We start from the raw sequence: 16,979 nt of genomic DNA, 5'->3' as shown, positions 1-16,979 counted from the left end.
TTAGCAAAAGCTCATTTTCAGGTTGTAATGTTTAGGTTCATATTTAATTATCTTGTATTTTCATGTCATAATTCTCTTTGGTCAGCCTTTCTTTAATTATTTCTAAGTTCTTGGAAATGATTCATTGTAGTTCTCAAATATTGACATTATTATTACTCTATAATAATTTTATGATTTACTCTTTAGAAGAATTTTGTTAAAAAATAATGTAAAAAAATATAATCAAATGGCATCATTTGGGTCACAAATCAGCTCCATGCAAGTCATGTAGTTAATACTCATATCGACTTGAAAGACAACTGGGACAAAGAAGAAATATTAAGTTTCCCTAAGGTTATATGGCTTAGAGGTAGCAAGAGTGATCTCCAAATCTATCAGATTTCAGTGAGTCTAAAGAAACCACTGAAGGTAAAATAAGCAGTTATTTTTATCTGCTGCTAAGGAAAAAATGCTACCAGTTTAACTGAGATGCATCAGTAACTATTTCAGAATTACTAAATTTGAAAAAAAGTATACTTTAATGATGAAATGCAATAGGTAATTCTTTTCATTCCTAGTCCTTTTTGCTTTCTCTCTAATTTAAATAGTCCATTTCTTCACTTTTCTTCACATTAAGGAGGGAATGGAGTCACCACATCACTGTTTTCCTTTGGTTATGATACTTTGGCAGATTCAGGGGAATTTTTTATTATTTCTTAAAAAGTATGTTTTTTTCCAGAAAGCAATAAAAGTCTTTCCTGCTTTATTCCTTTTTACCACAAGTAGGTGAAAAGTAGAGCAAAATAGAAAAGTTTTTGAGGGACTAAATATCAGCTTAAGTGGATGGGTTCCTTTATAGTGATATAAGAGCAATTATAACTAGGCAGAGGTAGTTTCATGGAGGTTAAAGTATTTTATTGGAGATTAATGCAATCTCATTTTTACTTTACTTAGATGTAGTTGTATGTCTTCAAAAATATTATAAATTTAATTTATTCCTATTGAATATATGTTACTAAACTCCTATAAAAAATTTTTTTTGACAGCTCCTTCACCAGTGCAACCACCATTCTTCTCTGAATGTTCATTGGGGTATTTTTCTCCGGCACCATCTATTTCTTTGCCTCCACCACCTCAGGTTTCTGTAAGTGAGGATTGGTATGATTTCTAAGAAAGTTTTGTTGCCTTGTGTCTTTTCTAATTTGTTTTGAAAAGCTGGCACATAGTTAATAGTTAGGTTTGAGAGCATAAAGTCTGCTTGCCAGAATTAATAGCTATGAAATCTATGGTATATTAATTACTGGCAGGCTATCGATCTGGTAGATTTTTTCATAGCTAATTTTTAGTCTCATGTTGGACTTTCTTTCAATACTTGGCATGTTTCCTTCTTTATTTTTGCTCCTCAGAAAATGTATTCTTAAGCAGAATAAGAATTATCTATTATTTTGGATTTTTTTTAGAGGGTAATTGGGATTTAAGTGCATTTAAGGTGCTTCTAAAAACTCTTCCTTTCTCATCTTTTGATTATATAGTTGTTTTTAATTTGAAAATTCAGTAAAGGAAAAGCACTGACTAGTTAAAAGTTAATTTCTTTTCAACCTACTTTTGAAAGAACTGCCAGTCCCCTGTTAAAAGCAAAAAGGAAGTGGGGGAGTCATAAAGTGATTTGTAAGTTTTCTCTAGATAGAGAGAACCTGGAGCTCACACTGGTTCTCTCTTAATGGGTTAGTAGGAACTTTGCTATTTCACCGTTCCTAGGCAGACACCTGGTGTCCTCCTGGAAAGTTTAAGATGAGGGGGGAATATTAGAGAGTGAGAGGGAAACATTTTTTTCTTTCTTCCTTGAATTGTTTTAAGTGCCAAGAGAAATACTGGAAGGTCTTTGAAGCAAAAATGTGTGCAAATGCAGGGATTTGGGTAAAATTAACTATCTTTACAGATGCTCTCTAAGAAGCCATTTCACAAGGATTTTATGAAGGTAGTGGTGGTGATTTCTCACATTTAATTCTTGGTATACTCCAGACTGTTCCCATCCAGATTCCTTTTGGTTCCTAATTTTTAATTTTTACTTAAATATCTGTTTGTTTTCAGGTGGTCATCTAGAGAGATAGATCCTGTAAAATTTGATTTCTCTGTCATGAAGTTCATAAATTACAGTTGATTTTAACTTTTTGTAAAAATTATACTTTTTCTTGGCTGAATATTGAATTTGGGTTAGTTTTGAGATTTCCAGTATACTTCGTTCACTTATTCTTGCAGTAAAGTAATAACCTGATGTTTACCTTTTTCTAATTTGATATTGCTGTAGCGATAAACGCTTGGAATGAGTAAAATTTGCATGGTAATTATTTTTTCTTTTTTTAATTAACTAGTCTGTACCACCTTTGAGCCAGCCTTATGTGGAAGGCTTGTGTGTTTCTCTTGAACCTCTACCTCCTCTACCACCTTTACCACCTCTTCCACCTGAAGATCCAGAACAACCTCCAAAACCACCTTTTGCAGATGAGGAAGAAGAGGAGGAAATGCTGCTTCGAGAAGAGCTACTTAAGTCTCTAGCAAATAAGAGAGCTTTCAAGCCAGAGGTAATTTAGGTGACTGACTCTCTAGGTGGTGCTATTGAGCCTAGGTTTAGGTAGGACTGCTCTGCTAGTTTGGGGTTTATTGGGCTTTTCAGTCAAGTAGGGTTAAGTCTGTTAACTAATTTGCTCAATACCTTTAAAGATGACAGAAATTTCATTTAAAATTGCTTCATATCTGTCTGTTCCTTCTTTAGGAAACATCCAGTAACAGTGACCCACCTTCACCTCCAGTTCTGAACAATTCACAGCCTGTGCCGAGAAGTAATCTTTCCATAGTCAGTATTAACACAGTGTCTCAGCCTCGGATACAAAACCCAAAGTTTCACAGAGGACCTCGTCTTCCACGAACTGTGATCTCGGTAAAAACAAAATAATTAGTCCCTACTCTTACTTAAATATCTTGTGAGAAATTTGTATGCAGTTTTGCTGTCCTGTTCCCTGTCTCTAGTTTATTATATACAAACATACTTATTTTTATTTATTAATAGTGGTATGGGAGCAGCTTTTTCACTTGAAAACTGGTAGAGTTTATGATAATATTTTTTGGGAAAGCATTATTTTCTTCCGAGGGGTATTCTTTCCCCTGCCATTTCCTCTACTTTTGTTTTATATAAATTGGTCCTTTTAGATTTTTCATCTATTCTAGATCAGTTTTAACAAATTATATATATATATATATAAATAGTTTTTCCTATCTTTGCTCATATTTTCTCAGTTAATGACTGTACTATAGTGGAAGAATTTATAATGTTTTTCACTGTTTGTTAAGGAGATTGAAATGACAGTTTCTTTCTACTGTGTTTTCTAATAACTTTGTGATAAATGTGGAGAAGGAAATGGCAACCCACTCCAGTATTCTTGCCTAGAGAATTCCGTGGACAGAGGAGCCTGGTGGGCTGCTGTCCATGGGGTCACAGAGTCGGACACGACTGAAGTGACTTAGCATGCATGCATGCATAAGATAAATGAAGCAGAGCCAAGGAGAAATCTTGCCTCTGTTAGGTAAACATGTCCTCAGTATATCCTCTATATACACATGGAAGCCATAAAGTTTTATTAGTAATAATGTGGAATTGCTGTTTTTTCTCTGACGTTAGAAGGTTAGTCTAGATTGCATTATGTTTCTTTATAGAAAGTTGGTTAAAATAAAACTTAATGAAAAAGATGATGATAGTAGTATCTAGAATATTTTGTTTTAGTATATAGAATATTTTAAGTTTTTGGTATATTAGTAAAATATAGAATCTTTTATGTTTTTGTGTATCTGTGGAGTGAGACAAAGTCAGTCAATTCATGCAATATAAACAGAAGGAACCATAGACTGCTTGAAACCTATTGTTTTTATGAATTTAAATTCATACAGATAAAGTGACTTGTTCAGTGTCGTGAAGCTAATTGTGGTAGAGCTAAGAAAAGGATAGTGATACATTTGTTGTCCAGAATAACAAATATATTGGCTTTGCAGCTTCCAAAGCATAAATCAGTGGTCGTAACACTAAATGATTCCGATGATAGTGAATCTGATGGAGAGGCGTCCAAGTCAACTAATAGTGTTTTTGGTGGATTGGAATCTATGATTAAAGAAGCAAGACGAACTGCTGAGGTAATTAAGTGCAGTAATGAAAGATGGAAAGATTTATTGACAGTTACTAAAATTTGCTTGTTTTTCCTAAAAACTAGACCTTGGAGGTTTAGATTTTTTAATATATTGAATTTATGGAAATATTTTTTGTACTTGTATTATTGAGTTTATATAATGAAGTATATACATTTGGATAGATTTAACTGTTTAAAAACCCCTTTTGTCTCCAGACTAAATCCTTCTTTCAAAATAGTAAAATAGTGTGGATAATGGTCCTCTGTACTAAGGAAATTTATTGGTGTGCAATTGTGTTATATTACCAGAAAATAGTTTTTCTGAAGTGTGTAATCTAAGTACAGCTTTTGTCCCTGTTTGTAATTGCAACATTTGCTTAAATATGAAATAGTTCAGTTATTTTTAAACCGTAGGTCTTGACTGCTTAGTGGACTGTAGAGTTAATTGGTGGTTAAAGGCCAGCATTGTTTTTTTTTTTTAAAGGAATAGATCTAAGTTGGGGTTATGAAAGTTTTTGATCTGGTTAACTTCAAATGTTTTCTAGCAAGCTTCAAAACCGAAAGTACCTCCAAAATCTGAGAAAGAGAATGATCCCATGCGAACACCTGAAGCTCTGCCTGAAGAAAAGAAGATTGAGTATCGATTGTTAAAGGAAGAGATTGCCAAGTAAGTAGCATTTTATGTAGTTTGCTTTAAAGGTGTGTGATGTTTGCAACACTTAATCTGGATAGAGTTTATTGGCATTGGGAAATGAAGATGATGCTTTTATCCAAGATGAAGAGTTAGTGTTTTTATAAATTGCACAGAAGGGGGAGCCAGATGATCATCTATAAACTTGAATGCAGTCAGTAATGCACTGAGATACAGACAGCCTAGAAATAGATAAATGCTGTTATAAGGGTTACACCATCAGCTTTGGATGCCAACTTGGGTCATGCACATTGGTCATCATTGTTAGTAGTCAGTGTTAGTCACTTAATATTTTTACATTATTTTATGAGAAAGAATGCATCTTTAAAAAATAATTTCAGTTTTTCAGGGAATAATTTGTCAACCTTTATTGATTATTTTAGTCGTGAGAAACAGCGTTTGATTAAATCAGATCAGCTGAAGACAAGCTCATCATCCCCAGCAAACTCTGATGTAGAAATTGACGGGATTGGCAGGATAGCATTGGTTACTAAGCAGGTTACAGATGCAGAAGCAAAGCTTAAAAAACATAGGTGAGTCTCATTATCTGGTTTTACTGCATGTATCAAAATGTTCTATATTAGAAGGATGTATTTTTGTGCTCTGTGTCAATAATAAGTACACCGTATGATTACTAATCCTTTCATACTTGGTAGACCTAGAGAGGCTATCATTTTGTGGAATTGTCCATTTACAGTACATAGAGTAATAGTATTGATATTTAAACAAAAATACCAAGACTTCAAAAGAGTTTTCTTTAGATTTATGTATGGCCTGCTTCTGCTGCTAAGTCGCTTCAGTCATGTCTGACTCTGTGCAACCCCATAGACGGCAGCCCACCAGGCTCCCCCGTCCCTGGGATTCTCCAGGCAAGAACACTGGAGTGGGTTGCCATTTCCTTCTCCGATGCATGAAAGTGAAAAGTGAAAGTGAAGTCGCTCAGTCGTGTCCGACTCTTCACGACCCCATAGACTGTAGCTTACCAGACTCCTCCATTCATGGGATTTTCCAGGCAAGAGTACTGGAGTGGTAGCCATTGCCTTCTCCTATTCATTGCTAAAATGAGACTCTTTGTTTTGGAATTTTCTTTAAATCCTCTGGCACGTTTTTAGAAATACCTTTATTGGAAGCATATTTTTATTGTTAAAGGTAGACTTAATTGTTCGGAATAAGTCATTACTTAGTCTGTTCAGTAAGACACATGGTCAAATATTGTGTTACTATAAAACCTATGATATGCAATAACCTTAAGAGGTATCCAGAGTGTTATGTGCAGTAACACTAAGACGTGTTAAGGCTCATAGATGAAATACTGTGGTGACCATAAATCTCTAAGGAAATGGTATGGTATATATATTTTAAAGGAAATTAAAATAAATTCATTTAGATGGTTTCTTTAATAACTTTCATAACAAATGAGAAGATTTTTAAAAAATTGTCTTTCTATTCCCCATCCTCTTTATTGCATATTTATCACATATCCTCTGTCTTTATGATTCATTCTAGATGTCAGTTGTTGTGACTGTCTTTCTGGGAAAGATGTTTTTTTTAGCCATAATATTCAGTAGTTGAAAAGATGGAAATCTGTATCCATAAATTTGTTTTTCTGTCCTGATTTATGCTTCTTAAGTTCACACTTGTAAGTTAATTAAATGTGCTTGTTGATGTTTATTTGTGTGTTTATTAGGAACATTGTAAATGAAACCAACATAAGGATTTTCTGTCTTAAGTCCTGGTTTTTCAGGAGTTTTTTAGGGCTATGTTGAAATTTACTGTTGATAGCTTTTCAGCTATAATTCACATTACTCAGACTTGTAAACTCCCTGGTGGTCCAGTGGTTAGAACTCTATGCTTTCATTCCTGAGGGCCCAGGTTCAATACCTGCTGTGGATGTGGAACTAAGATCCCACAAACCAAATGGTGGAGCCAGGAAAAGATTAACCCTTAGTTGCTTTCATAAAATTTAACAATGTGTATCTGAATACTTTTGTGATTGATGAATATGAAAATATTTATCCTGTTAAATATTTACCTCTCTATATTATGAACATAATTTTTAAAATGAGCTATTACTTTGTAAGTTTTTAGAAAACTTGATGATGTTAGTCCACTAGTTTAGAGAAACATTAATAGTTTTGTTATTTCCCAATTAGGATTCTCTTGATGAAAGATGAATCTGTTTTAAAGAATCTAGTACAGCAAGAAGCTAAGAAGAAAGAATCTGTTCGAAATGCTGAAACAAAAATTACAAAACTTACAGAGCAGCTTCAGGCAACAGAGAAAATTCTCAATGTCAACAGAATGTTTTTGAAGAAGCTTCAGGAACAGGTAGTATTCTTCCTTTTTAAATCAAATATTGTAGGCTCATGTTTACTACACATTTTTATGGGCCAAATTTTTAATACAACTATAAACCAAAGCCATCAAAATATATAACCTGTATATTGTTCTTCATTGAGACATAATGTTAGAACATTTAAAATTTTCAGTTGAATACCCTAAAGCTATTATGTTAAAGAAGGTATTGCCTCTCCTAAGATTTACATTTTCAGAATTACCCTTTATTTCAGATTCACAGAGTTCAACAACGTGTTACAGTTAAGAAAGCTTTGACTCTGAAGTATGGAGAAGAACTTGCTCGGGCAAAGGCAGTGGCTAGTAAAGAAATAGGAAAACATAAACTGGAACAAGATCGCCTTGGAGTAAGTTGTTGGTAGAAATATTTTATGTTTGAAACTGAGAAGGTTTTAATAGTTCTTTTGGGGGTAAGAGATGCATGAAAAATTCAAGGTTTTTCCCTGCATATTCAAAGAGAATAAGATTAAAGCTTTGTTTTTAAATGACATCCACCTTTTGGAAGCTTATTTTTTTTATATACATCACAAATTAACTAGCAAATCTGTTGGAGGCTTTTGTTAAACTGTTTTATTCTTATTATTGACTTAGTTTTATAATGTTGGCATTGTTGGGATAGCACAATTGTCTTAACAAAAATTGTTTATAAAATCATAGAAATATAAAATATTGATATCATTTTCCCCTCAGCCAAACAAAATGATGAGACTGGATAATTCTCCAATATCAAGTCCAAGAAGGCATTCAGCAGAACTAATTGCTATGGAAAAAAGACGGTTACAAAAGCTAGAATATGAATATGCCCTGAAAATTCAGAAACTAAAAGAAGCCAGGGCCCTAAAAGCAAAGGAACAACAAAATATTACGCCACTTGTGGAAGAAGAACCTGAATTTTCTTTACCTCAACCCTCACTTCATGATCTGACTCAAGATAAATTAAGTCTGGACACTGAAGAAAATGATGTTGATGATGAGATTCTATCTGGTTCAAACAGAGAAAGAAGAAGATCTTTCTTAGAATCCAATTCTTTTACTAAACCTAACCTTAAGCACACTGATACACCTAACAAAGAATGTATAAACAAACCTACTAAGAATACAGTAGAAAAACCAGAACTTTTTCTAGGGTTAAAAATTGGTGAATTGCAGAAATTATATTCGAAAGCTGACAGCTTAAAACAACTGATTTTAAAAACCACCACAGGCATTTCAGACAAGGTTTTGCATGGTCAGGTAATCGAACATTTCATATTCTTCATGAAATCTAGAATTCACCCTAGCCTTATTTGCCTTTTGAAATTGCTATTTTCTTTTGCAGGAGATTTCTGTGGATGTGGATTTTGTGACAGCACAGAGTAAAACAACAGAAGTAAAGCCATGTCCATTCAGACCCTACCATAGTCCCCTTCTAGTTTTTAAATCTTACAGGTATAGAAGAAAGATTCAGTAAGCTTGAGTTTCAGGATTGCTCCTTGTTCTTAATAATATCTTAATCTTTAATGTTTGATGACAGTGAAAAAACATGAATCACGATCACTCAAAAAGCGAGCTCATCATTTTAGGAGATAAAGAGATTTAGGTGCTTTGTTGTAGGACTTGAACCAAACAGGAGCTAAGAGTTAACTCACACTTGGGTTTATTAATTCTTATCAAATACTAATTTCTGGCTACTGATGGAATTGTGGAGAATTCTGAATTACTGCTAAAGGATTTTAGGAAAAGTAACTGAGAGAGATTCTTAACGTGAATTTTTAATTTTGCTTTTTAATTATACTATTTTTTTAAGGAATACATTAGCTAGCTTTTATAAAATTGACTTGACATTTTCAGATGATTAACTTTGGCAGGTTGTTTTTGGTTTTTTTTTGAGACTTTAGAAGCTGTGTAACTGTCAAATTGATATCGTTTTATTAGAATCTTTGAAACTGTTAAATTGGTATGATTTGATCATAAAATTGCAAAGCATCTACCGGGTAGTATAGACTTTCTTTGGTTTCTTGGGTGGCTGGTAATACGTAGAAGAAATACCAATGTTATATAGCATTTTATTATGTGGAAAGAAAACACTACTTTAAAAACACTAGGATATTTTTGTTTTTTTGTTTTCTATTACAGGTATTTTATGTACTGAGTGTAGAAGTAGTTTATCCTTATGACTTGATATTCTGGTTGTTTTCTAGATTTAATTTCAGTATTAAGTAATTAAATAAATAGTAAACTCAAAAGTATAGACACTTTAATTGAGAAAGAAAAAAATGAAAAAAATTTAAATTTTTCTGAGGACTGTTTATGGAGCATCATAATGTACCTTTCTTCTTAGATTTAGTCCATACTATCGAACCAAGGAAAAACTTCCCCTAAGCTCAGTATCATACAGTAATATGATTGAACCGGATCAGTGTTTCTGCCGTTTTGATTTAACAGGAACATGTAATGATGATGATTGTCAGTGGTGAGTAGTTTTTATTTGTGACTGTTTTATAATTTAAAAGCCAGTCTTGGTCATTTAGCTTTGATATATACATGATTATCTTTTCTATGTTGATTTTTTATTTTAGGCAGCATACACAAGACTATACACTTAGCCGAAAACAGCTATTCCAGGACGTTCTGTCATACAATCTGTCCTTGATTGGTTGTTCAGAAGGAAGCACTGATGAAGAAATTGCTGCTGCAGCAGGTTTCAAAGACCTCTTGTTTCCCAAATGAAAATTGAATTTAGGCAATTTAAACATTTTATATTCAATTGTTGATATCTTTAAATAGCTATAAAATTCAGTACAGTTATCTGTGACACCTTATCTAGATCTGCTCTGTCCAATACAGTAGTCACTAAAATAAAAATTCACTTCCGCAGTCACTCTAACCACATTTCAAGTGCTTAGTAGCCACTCTTGAGCTCAGTCGTGGTCAGTAGCTTACCAGTAAGACAGTGCAGATGTGGCACATTTCCATTACTGTAGGAAATTCTTCACAGAGCTCATCTATTTCAGTTTAAAAAGAGTATATTAACATGGTTGTTAGAACTTTTACTGATGATTTAAAAATAGACTATTTTTATTCCTTTTAGAAATAGAGGGGATTGGAAGTTAAGATGATTATAGGTTCAAATTCTACAATGAAGTAAAAAAGAACTTAATATAGTTTGACATTGTAGAAAGCGTAGATTACTGCCAGACATTGTGTGTAAATAAATGTTGTTAAACTTTTCCCCAGATTTAGTGCCAAATATTAAACCTTAAATGACAAGTCTTTTGGAAGTAAGGAAATTGATATTCATTAAATTCAGTATAATCACAATTCTTAGTGATTGTGACAAAACAGTGTTTAATCATTCCTAATTAAGGACCTTAATTTTCACTTGTTTAGGTTGTTTGCTTTGTTTTCAACCCAATTTGGGGTGCGTGATATGGTAGGGTTTGCTGTATTAGTTGAGATAATGTAAGCCTTGCCCTTTAGACTGTGTTTTTGACTCATACCTTTTAATTTTTAAACTATTCTTTTCTTCATACTCTTTAATTAGCCTCATCTCTGTAATCTGTGTTTTTTATACTTTTTATGAAGATAACATTGCTCTAATTTCAGAAAAATATGTTGAGAAACTTTTTGGAGTAAACAAAGATCGAATGTCAATGGACCAGATGGCTGTTCTCCTTGTGAGCAATATCAATGAAAGTAAAGGCCATAGTGAGTATATGTATCTTTCTCTCACACAAAAGGACCTTACAGTTTATGAGAACAAATTTTTGGCATTATATAAAAAATATATTTATCGTTTTTGATTAACATGATAGAATAAATTTAGCTCTTTTTGAGCACTGTTTAGTTACCTTTCAGAACTGTAAAAGACTAGTTCTGTTAACTAACAGTCTTCTCCTATCCACTTTAGCACCTCCATTTACAACCTACAAAGATAAAAGAAAATGGAAGCCAAAGTTTTGGAGAAAACCTATTTCAGAGAACAGTTTCAGTAGTGATGAGGAACAGTCTACAGGACCAATTAAGTATGGTAAGTAATTTAAGATCCAGAATCATTAAATTATGGTGTCATTTCTTTGTCTAACACTTTGCTAATCTTTTGATATAATCTGTGGATGCATGCTCAATTGTTCAGTTGTGTCTGGGTCTTTGCGACCCCATGGACTATAGCCTGCCAGGCTCTTCTGTCCATGGAATTCTCCAGGGAAGAATACTGGAGTGGGATGCCATTTTCCTCCTCCAGGGGATCTTTCCGACCCAGGGATCTAACCTGAGTTTCCTGCATCTCCTGCATTGGCAGACGGGTTCTTTACCACTAGCTCCACCAGGGAAACCCCTTGGTATAATCTACTAGCCTTTAAAAATTTTTCATTTTTAAAAAGCAGTGATGCTGCTTGGTGTTTAGGGCAATTAGTTCTTCCTTATGCAAGACTACCCCTTATGTTGCAGGAGTGTTGTTCCATCACCCATGTTCAGTAAATGCAAGAATCACCCTTTGGTAAATATGAAGGCTTTAAATATTGCTAAACCTACTTGAGTGGGGAGAAACTGCTCCCATTTGAGAACTGCTGCCTGGCCTATGACCTTCTTGAGAACAGGCATTCTATTTTGTTAAATCTTTGAGTCTGTGTTTTCTGACATGCACTAGGCTCACAGAATGAATTAATTAAATGAGTGAACAAAGTAATCTATGAATGAGTGCTTTACTGTCAAGCACATCTTACATTACAATCTCAGATTTTCATAATTATGTACTATTTGCAGATTAGAAGAGGTGCTCTCATGTACTTACTTACATTAACACTTTCTTTCTAATTTAAATGTAGTGGAATAAATCATCTTTATAAATTATAACTTTCTCTTGAAACTTAATGAATGTGAATTATCCCTTAGAGTAGGGAGGTCATACTTCTGGTTTGCCCAGCAGAGTCCTACTTTATACCTGTTGCCCTGGTGTTATTTTTATAATAATACCCCTTTTTACTCTTAGGAGTGTCCTGATTTGGACAATAAACTATATGACCGGTCTGGTTTAAAGCTATAAGCTTTAGATTTTTATTGATAAGATTATTTGAGAGATGAGGCCAGTTTTTTTTCCTTAGGTCTGTGGATTAGAGAAATTGTGAGGCTAACTTACTTTTCCTTATAGCCTTCCAGACAGAGAACCGAATAAATGTTCCAGCTCTGGATACAGTTGTCACTCCGGATGATGTCAGATACTTTACAAATGAAACTGATGACATTGCTAATTTAGAAGCAAGTGTGCTTGAAAATCCTTCTCATGTACAACTTTGGCTCAAGCTTGCATACAAGTACTTGAACCAAAATGAGGGGTAGGTCTCCTAATCTTTGTGTAAGCTGTTGCACTTTTATATTTTTATGTTTGAGGTTTATTTCATCTCTGGTAATCAGGTTTCCCTCCTAGTATCAATGGAGCCTTTGTTTTTTGATAAAGCAAAAAGTATTTAATTGTTTAAAAGGTGTTAGAAAAAGTTTAAGATTACATCTTGAATTATGTGCATGGCTCAGTGTATGGGTAATAATTTAGCTACAATCTTTAACTTAAGTAGGCTACTTCAAAGTAGTATCAGTTAAAACAGTAAATTCTGAGCAGTTCAAGAATTAATCATTGCATTTTTTAAATAAATCAGGTAGTCATGGTCTCTTAATAAAATTTTGATAAAGTCACGGTGTAACTGGTTAAATTTTATGTTAATTATCATTTAGAGATTTAAAGGTTGTCTGCTGCTGCTGCTGCTGCTAAGTCACTTCAGTCGTGTCCGACTCTGTGTGACCCCATAGACGGAAGCCCACCAGGCTCCCCCGTCCCTGGGATTCTCCAGGCAAGAACACTGGAGTGGGTTGCCATTTCCTTCTCCAGTGTGTGAAAGTGAAAAGTGAAAGTGAAGTCGCTCAGTCGTGTCCGACCCTTAGCGACCCCACGGACTGCAGCCTACCAGGCTCCTCCATCCATGGGATTTTCTAGGCAAGAGTACTGGAGTGGCTTGCCATTGCCTTCTCCGAAAGGTTGTCTAAGAACCTCTAAATTCTGGTGGACTGACTTTTTTGTGTTAGTGTTACATTATGTATATTCACATAAGATAAATATGAATTTATCTCGAAAATGACAACTCCTATTACATAATTATGTTTTCTGACTCCTACTTATTCATAGGATCACAGAAATAATGTTTTATGACCAGGAGTAATATTTATTGCTATAATTTTGGAATTATAATAGGTTTATTTTTTTAAAGGCTGCTTTATCTAAAAACTTGGTATAAAAACTTTTTAAGGTTGCACTACAAAATGCTAGTACATCACGCATACCTGAACATGGTGCTTTTTAACTTGCTTTGTGTGTCATTTTCATGTTAATGGGATGAGCTAAAGTGTTTTCTTTTCTGACTCATTTACTGAATGAAGGCCCCAAAACTACATTATTTTATGAATAGGATCATGAGAGACAATTTTCTTCCTCAAGAGACAGCAAGCCCTCGACTGTTGAAAATAACTTATATTGAAAGCCTTGATTATTTTGTGCTTGTAGTAGCTGGCCTTGAGAATTGCTTAACTTTTCCCATTCCCAGACCACTGTAAATCATGAGATATTGCTGAATATGGACAGAAAGCACATTTGAAGTTGATGATCTAGTGGTTTTACAACACCATATTTTTATCTGGTAAATGCGCATTGAACACGCACTTAAAAAGGAATTGTTGGCTTTATGGGAAAGTTAGGACATTTTTCGGACAAATGTGATATAAAATTTTAATCTACTTCTCTTTATCATAGGTGATTCTAGCTTCTTGGTAGGTTCTAATAGAAAATGGAATTTAAAAGTTGACTTATTAGACTAGACTGATTTAAAAAGTATTTTCAAGCCTTAAAAAAATGCTCCTCCTTTTCTTTCAAATATGTAGGCTTTGTTCAGAGTCCTTGGATTCTGCTTTAAATGTTCTGGCTCGAGCTTTGGAAAACAACAAAGACAATCCAGAAATTTGGTGCCATTATCTCAGATTGTTCTCAAAAAGAGGAACCAAGGAGGAGGTGCAGGAAATGTGTGAAACAGCTGTTGAATATGCTCCTGATTATCAAAGTTTTTGGACTGTGAGTAGAAACAATAAAGTTACACGTGTGTGTGTGTGTGTGTGTGTGTGCACATTATCAAATAATTCTTAAGGCCATCTTAAATATTGATGTGTAACTTCATAGATTATATGTTTTGTCTGCATACAGATATAATAATAAGCTTACTTTCACTGTCCAATAACCTTAAAACCACTTCTCTGTGTCCAGGTTAATTTAAACTGAAAAAGAAGACAGTATTTAGTGAAGAGGTGTTTTTTTGTTGTTGTTTACTTTATTGGTAAAGAAAAAAGATAAACATTTTAAAGCATTTCACACTTACCTATTCATAAGCAATTTTATTTTGGATAAATGAAGTGAATTTTTGTTAAGTACCTGGAAATAATTTTAAAAAACTTTTTATGCTTATGTAACATGGCTTGAAGCTCAACATTTCAGAAAACAAAGATCATGGCATCTGGTCCCATCTCTTCATGGGAAATAGATGGAAAAACAGTGGAAACAGTGTCCGACTTTATTTTTTTGGGCTCCAAAATCACTTCGGATGCTGATTGCAGCCATGAAATTAAAAGACGCTTACTCCTTGAAAGGAAAGTTATGACCAACCTAGATAGCATATTAAAAAGCAGAGACATTACTTTGCCAACCAAGGTCCGTCTAGTCAAGGCTATGGTTTTTCCCGTGGTTAAGTATGGATGTGAGAGTTGGACTGTGAAGAAAGCTGATCACCGAAGAATTGATGCTTTTGAACTGTGGTGTTGGAGAAGACTCTTGAGAGTCCCTTGTACTGCAAGGAGATCCAACCAGTCCATTCTCAAGGAGATCAATCCTGGGTGTTCATTGGAAGGACTGATGCTAAAGCTGCAACTGCAATACTTTGGCCACCTCATGCAACGAGTTGACTCACTGGAAAAGACTCTGATGCTGGGAAAGGTTGGGGGCGGGAGGAGAAGGGGACGACAGAGAATGAGATGGCTGGATGGCATCACCGACTCTGTGGACATGAGTTTGAGTGAACTCCGGGAGTTGGTGATGGATAGGGAGGCCTGGCGTACTGTGATTCATGGGGTCGCGGAGAGTTGGACACGACTGAGTAACTGAACTGAACATTTTCATGAAGGCCAGAAAACATTTTGGTCTTTTTATTATGTTCTTATTACTTATGAAAATAATCTGTAAATCATACTAACATTGAACCTTGCCAAATTAAAAAGATTTGGTGAAAAAGTTTTTCCTCATTTTCTGAGAAAATGGGATGTTGCCTACCTATGCTTAAAATTATAATTAATCCACTTGTAAATATTCATTGATATGTATAGTTTTACTAGCTGAACTCGGAATTATTAGACTCAGATAAGCTTTCATATCACCCTATGGCTGTCAGATCTGTCATTTACTTGTGAAATGAGATTCAGAATGGACAGACTTGGATGACATGACACCCTTAGTGAATGAACATGCCACTTTCTTATTCCCCCAACTCACTGAACGGATTCAGACAGTGAGAAATGCTTGAGTTTTAACCTGAAGCTTTATATCAAAACTAATACTGTTGATCAACTCAAGTTACAGTGTGTAATGTTTTTCCTGAAGTTGTTTGGTCTTTAAAGGACTTCTTAATTCTTGCACTTATTTTGTCACATCTTTCTTCTATGAATGTTACTCTCGAAAGTTTTATACAGTCACACACCTGAGCAGTGCAAATTATATGTGGTCTTGCTGCCATTTATCTATTGATTCAATCAAAGGTGAAATGGCTTCAATGATAATTCCAACAGTATATCTCTGTTGTTTTAGTTGTCATCTGATTCCACTATCCAGCTTAGTACTGGAAGATGGGTTTATACATATTTGTAATTATCCTTTTTGCATAAATTGAATTTTTAATATATGACAATTTCTTAGTGAAATGTGAAAACTCTGTAGTATTAGATTATTCTTGTGAAGCAGGAGTAATCATATGAAATCCCTTTGGACAGTTTCTGCACCTGGAAAGCACCTTTGAAGAAAAAGATTATGTATGTGAGAGAATGGTGGAGTTTCTCATGGGAGCAGCCAAGAGGGAAGCATCAGATAGTCTGTCCTTTCAACTTTTAGAGGCTCTTTTGTTTAGAGTTCAACTGCACATATTTACTGGAAGATGCCAAAGTGCACTTGCAATTTTACAGGTAAGCATTTATTACAGCATTTAATGACATTCTGTAGAGAATTTTTTAAAGGTTTAAAACAGTAGAGCTAGCACAGCTTAATGATGAGGCTTTAGATTTGAATCTTTGCCACTTTTTAGTAAGTTGTGTGAACTTGGGCAAGTTTGTGACTGTTTCCTCCTTTGCTTATTTAGTAGCGATAAAATCTTTAGAACAGTCTTTAGAATATTTATGAGGTTTAAATGAAAATAATACTTGTTGAGTACCCACCAGAATAAACTTCAGTATTCTGGGGATTCACACTATTAAGGGGGTTAGTCCATAGTGAAACTCTTTCTATATGGGTGTGGTGGGGTTTTTTGTTTGTCATTTTTAGATTTTGAATATTAAGACACTTTAAATATACAAATAAATTTAACCTTTTCATTAATTATGTCATAAACCTTAGTATAGTGAAAATTATGTTAATCTGTTACTGATCTCTCTAAAGAGTTTTTTCATTTAAAAAATTGGTGACTATCAAAAGTTGGGCTTAGCTGTTTAAGAATTATGCCAAAGAAATA

General features: G+C 34.2%; 1 protein-coding gene across 2 annotated transcripts in view; it reads left to right on the top strand.

Annotated features, from left to right (window-relative positions):
* ZFC3H1 (zinc finger C3H1-type containing) overlaps positions 1 to 16,979 on the top strand; it is a 53,116-nt gene that overhangs the window by 20,508 nt on the left and 15,629 nt on the right. For both annotated transcript variants that reach the window (XM_055394091.2, XM_055394090.2), the window contains exons 7-23: positions 1,026 to 1,123; positions 2,352 to 2,561; positions 2,753 to 2,917; positions 4,024 to 4,161; positions 4,700 to 4,821; positions 5,229 to 5,378; positions 6,999 to 7,173; positions 7,416 to 7,547; positions 7,891 to 8,433; positions 8,519 to 8,628; positions 9,521 to 9,652; positions 9,759 to 9,880; positions 10,786 to 10,887; positions 11,090 to 11,209; positions 12,329 to 12,512; positions 14,104 to 14,290; positions 16,249 to 16,437. In XM_055394091.2, coding sequence (XP_055250066.2) covers positions 1,026 to 1,123; positions 2,352 to 2,561; positions 2,753 to 2,917; positions 4,024 to 4,161; positions 4,700 to 4,821; positions 5,229 to 5,378; positions 6,999 to 7,173; positions 7,416 to 7,547; positions 7,891 to 8,433; positions 8,519 to 8,628; positions 9,521 to 9,652; positions 9,759 to 9,880; positions 10,786 to 10,887; positions 11,090 to 11,209; positions 12,329 to 12,512; positions 14,104 to 14,290; positions 16,249 to 16,437 — 2,879 coding nt within the window. The remainder of the gene's footprint in view (positions 1 to 1,025; positions 1,124 to 2,351; positions 2,562 to 2,752; positions 2,918 to 4,023; positions 4,162 to 4,699; positions 4,822 to 5,228; positions 5,379 to 6,998; positions 7,174 to 7,415; positions 7,548 to 7,890; positions 8,434 to 8,518; positions 8,629 to 9,520; positions 9,653 to 9,758; positions 9,881 to 10,785; positions 10,888 to 11,089; positions 11,210 to 12,328; positions 12,513 to 14,103; positions 14,291 to 16,248; positions 16,438 to 16,979) is intronic.

This window comes from Moschus berezovskii, chromosome 6 (assembly GCF_049115385.1).
Source record: "Moschus berezovskii isolate FMDL1 chromosome 6, NW_MosBer_1.0, whole genome shotgun sequence".
Taxonomy (NCBI): Eukaryota; Metazoa; Chordata; class Mammalia; order Artiodactyla; family Moschidae; genus Moschus; species Moschus berezovskii.
The sequence above is the reverse complement of the archived record's forward strand: the minus strand, read 5'-3'. Positions and strand labels throughout refer to the sequence as shown.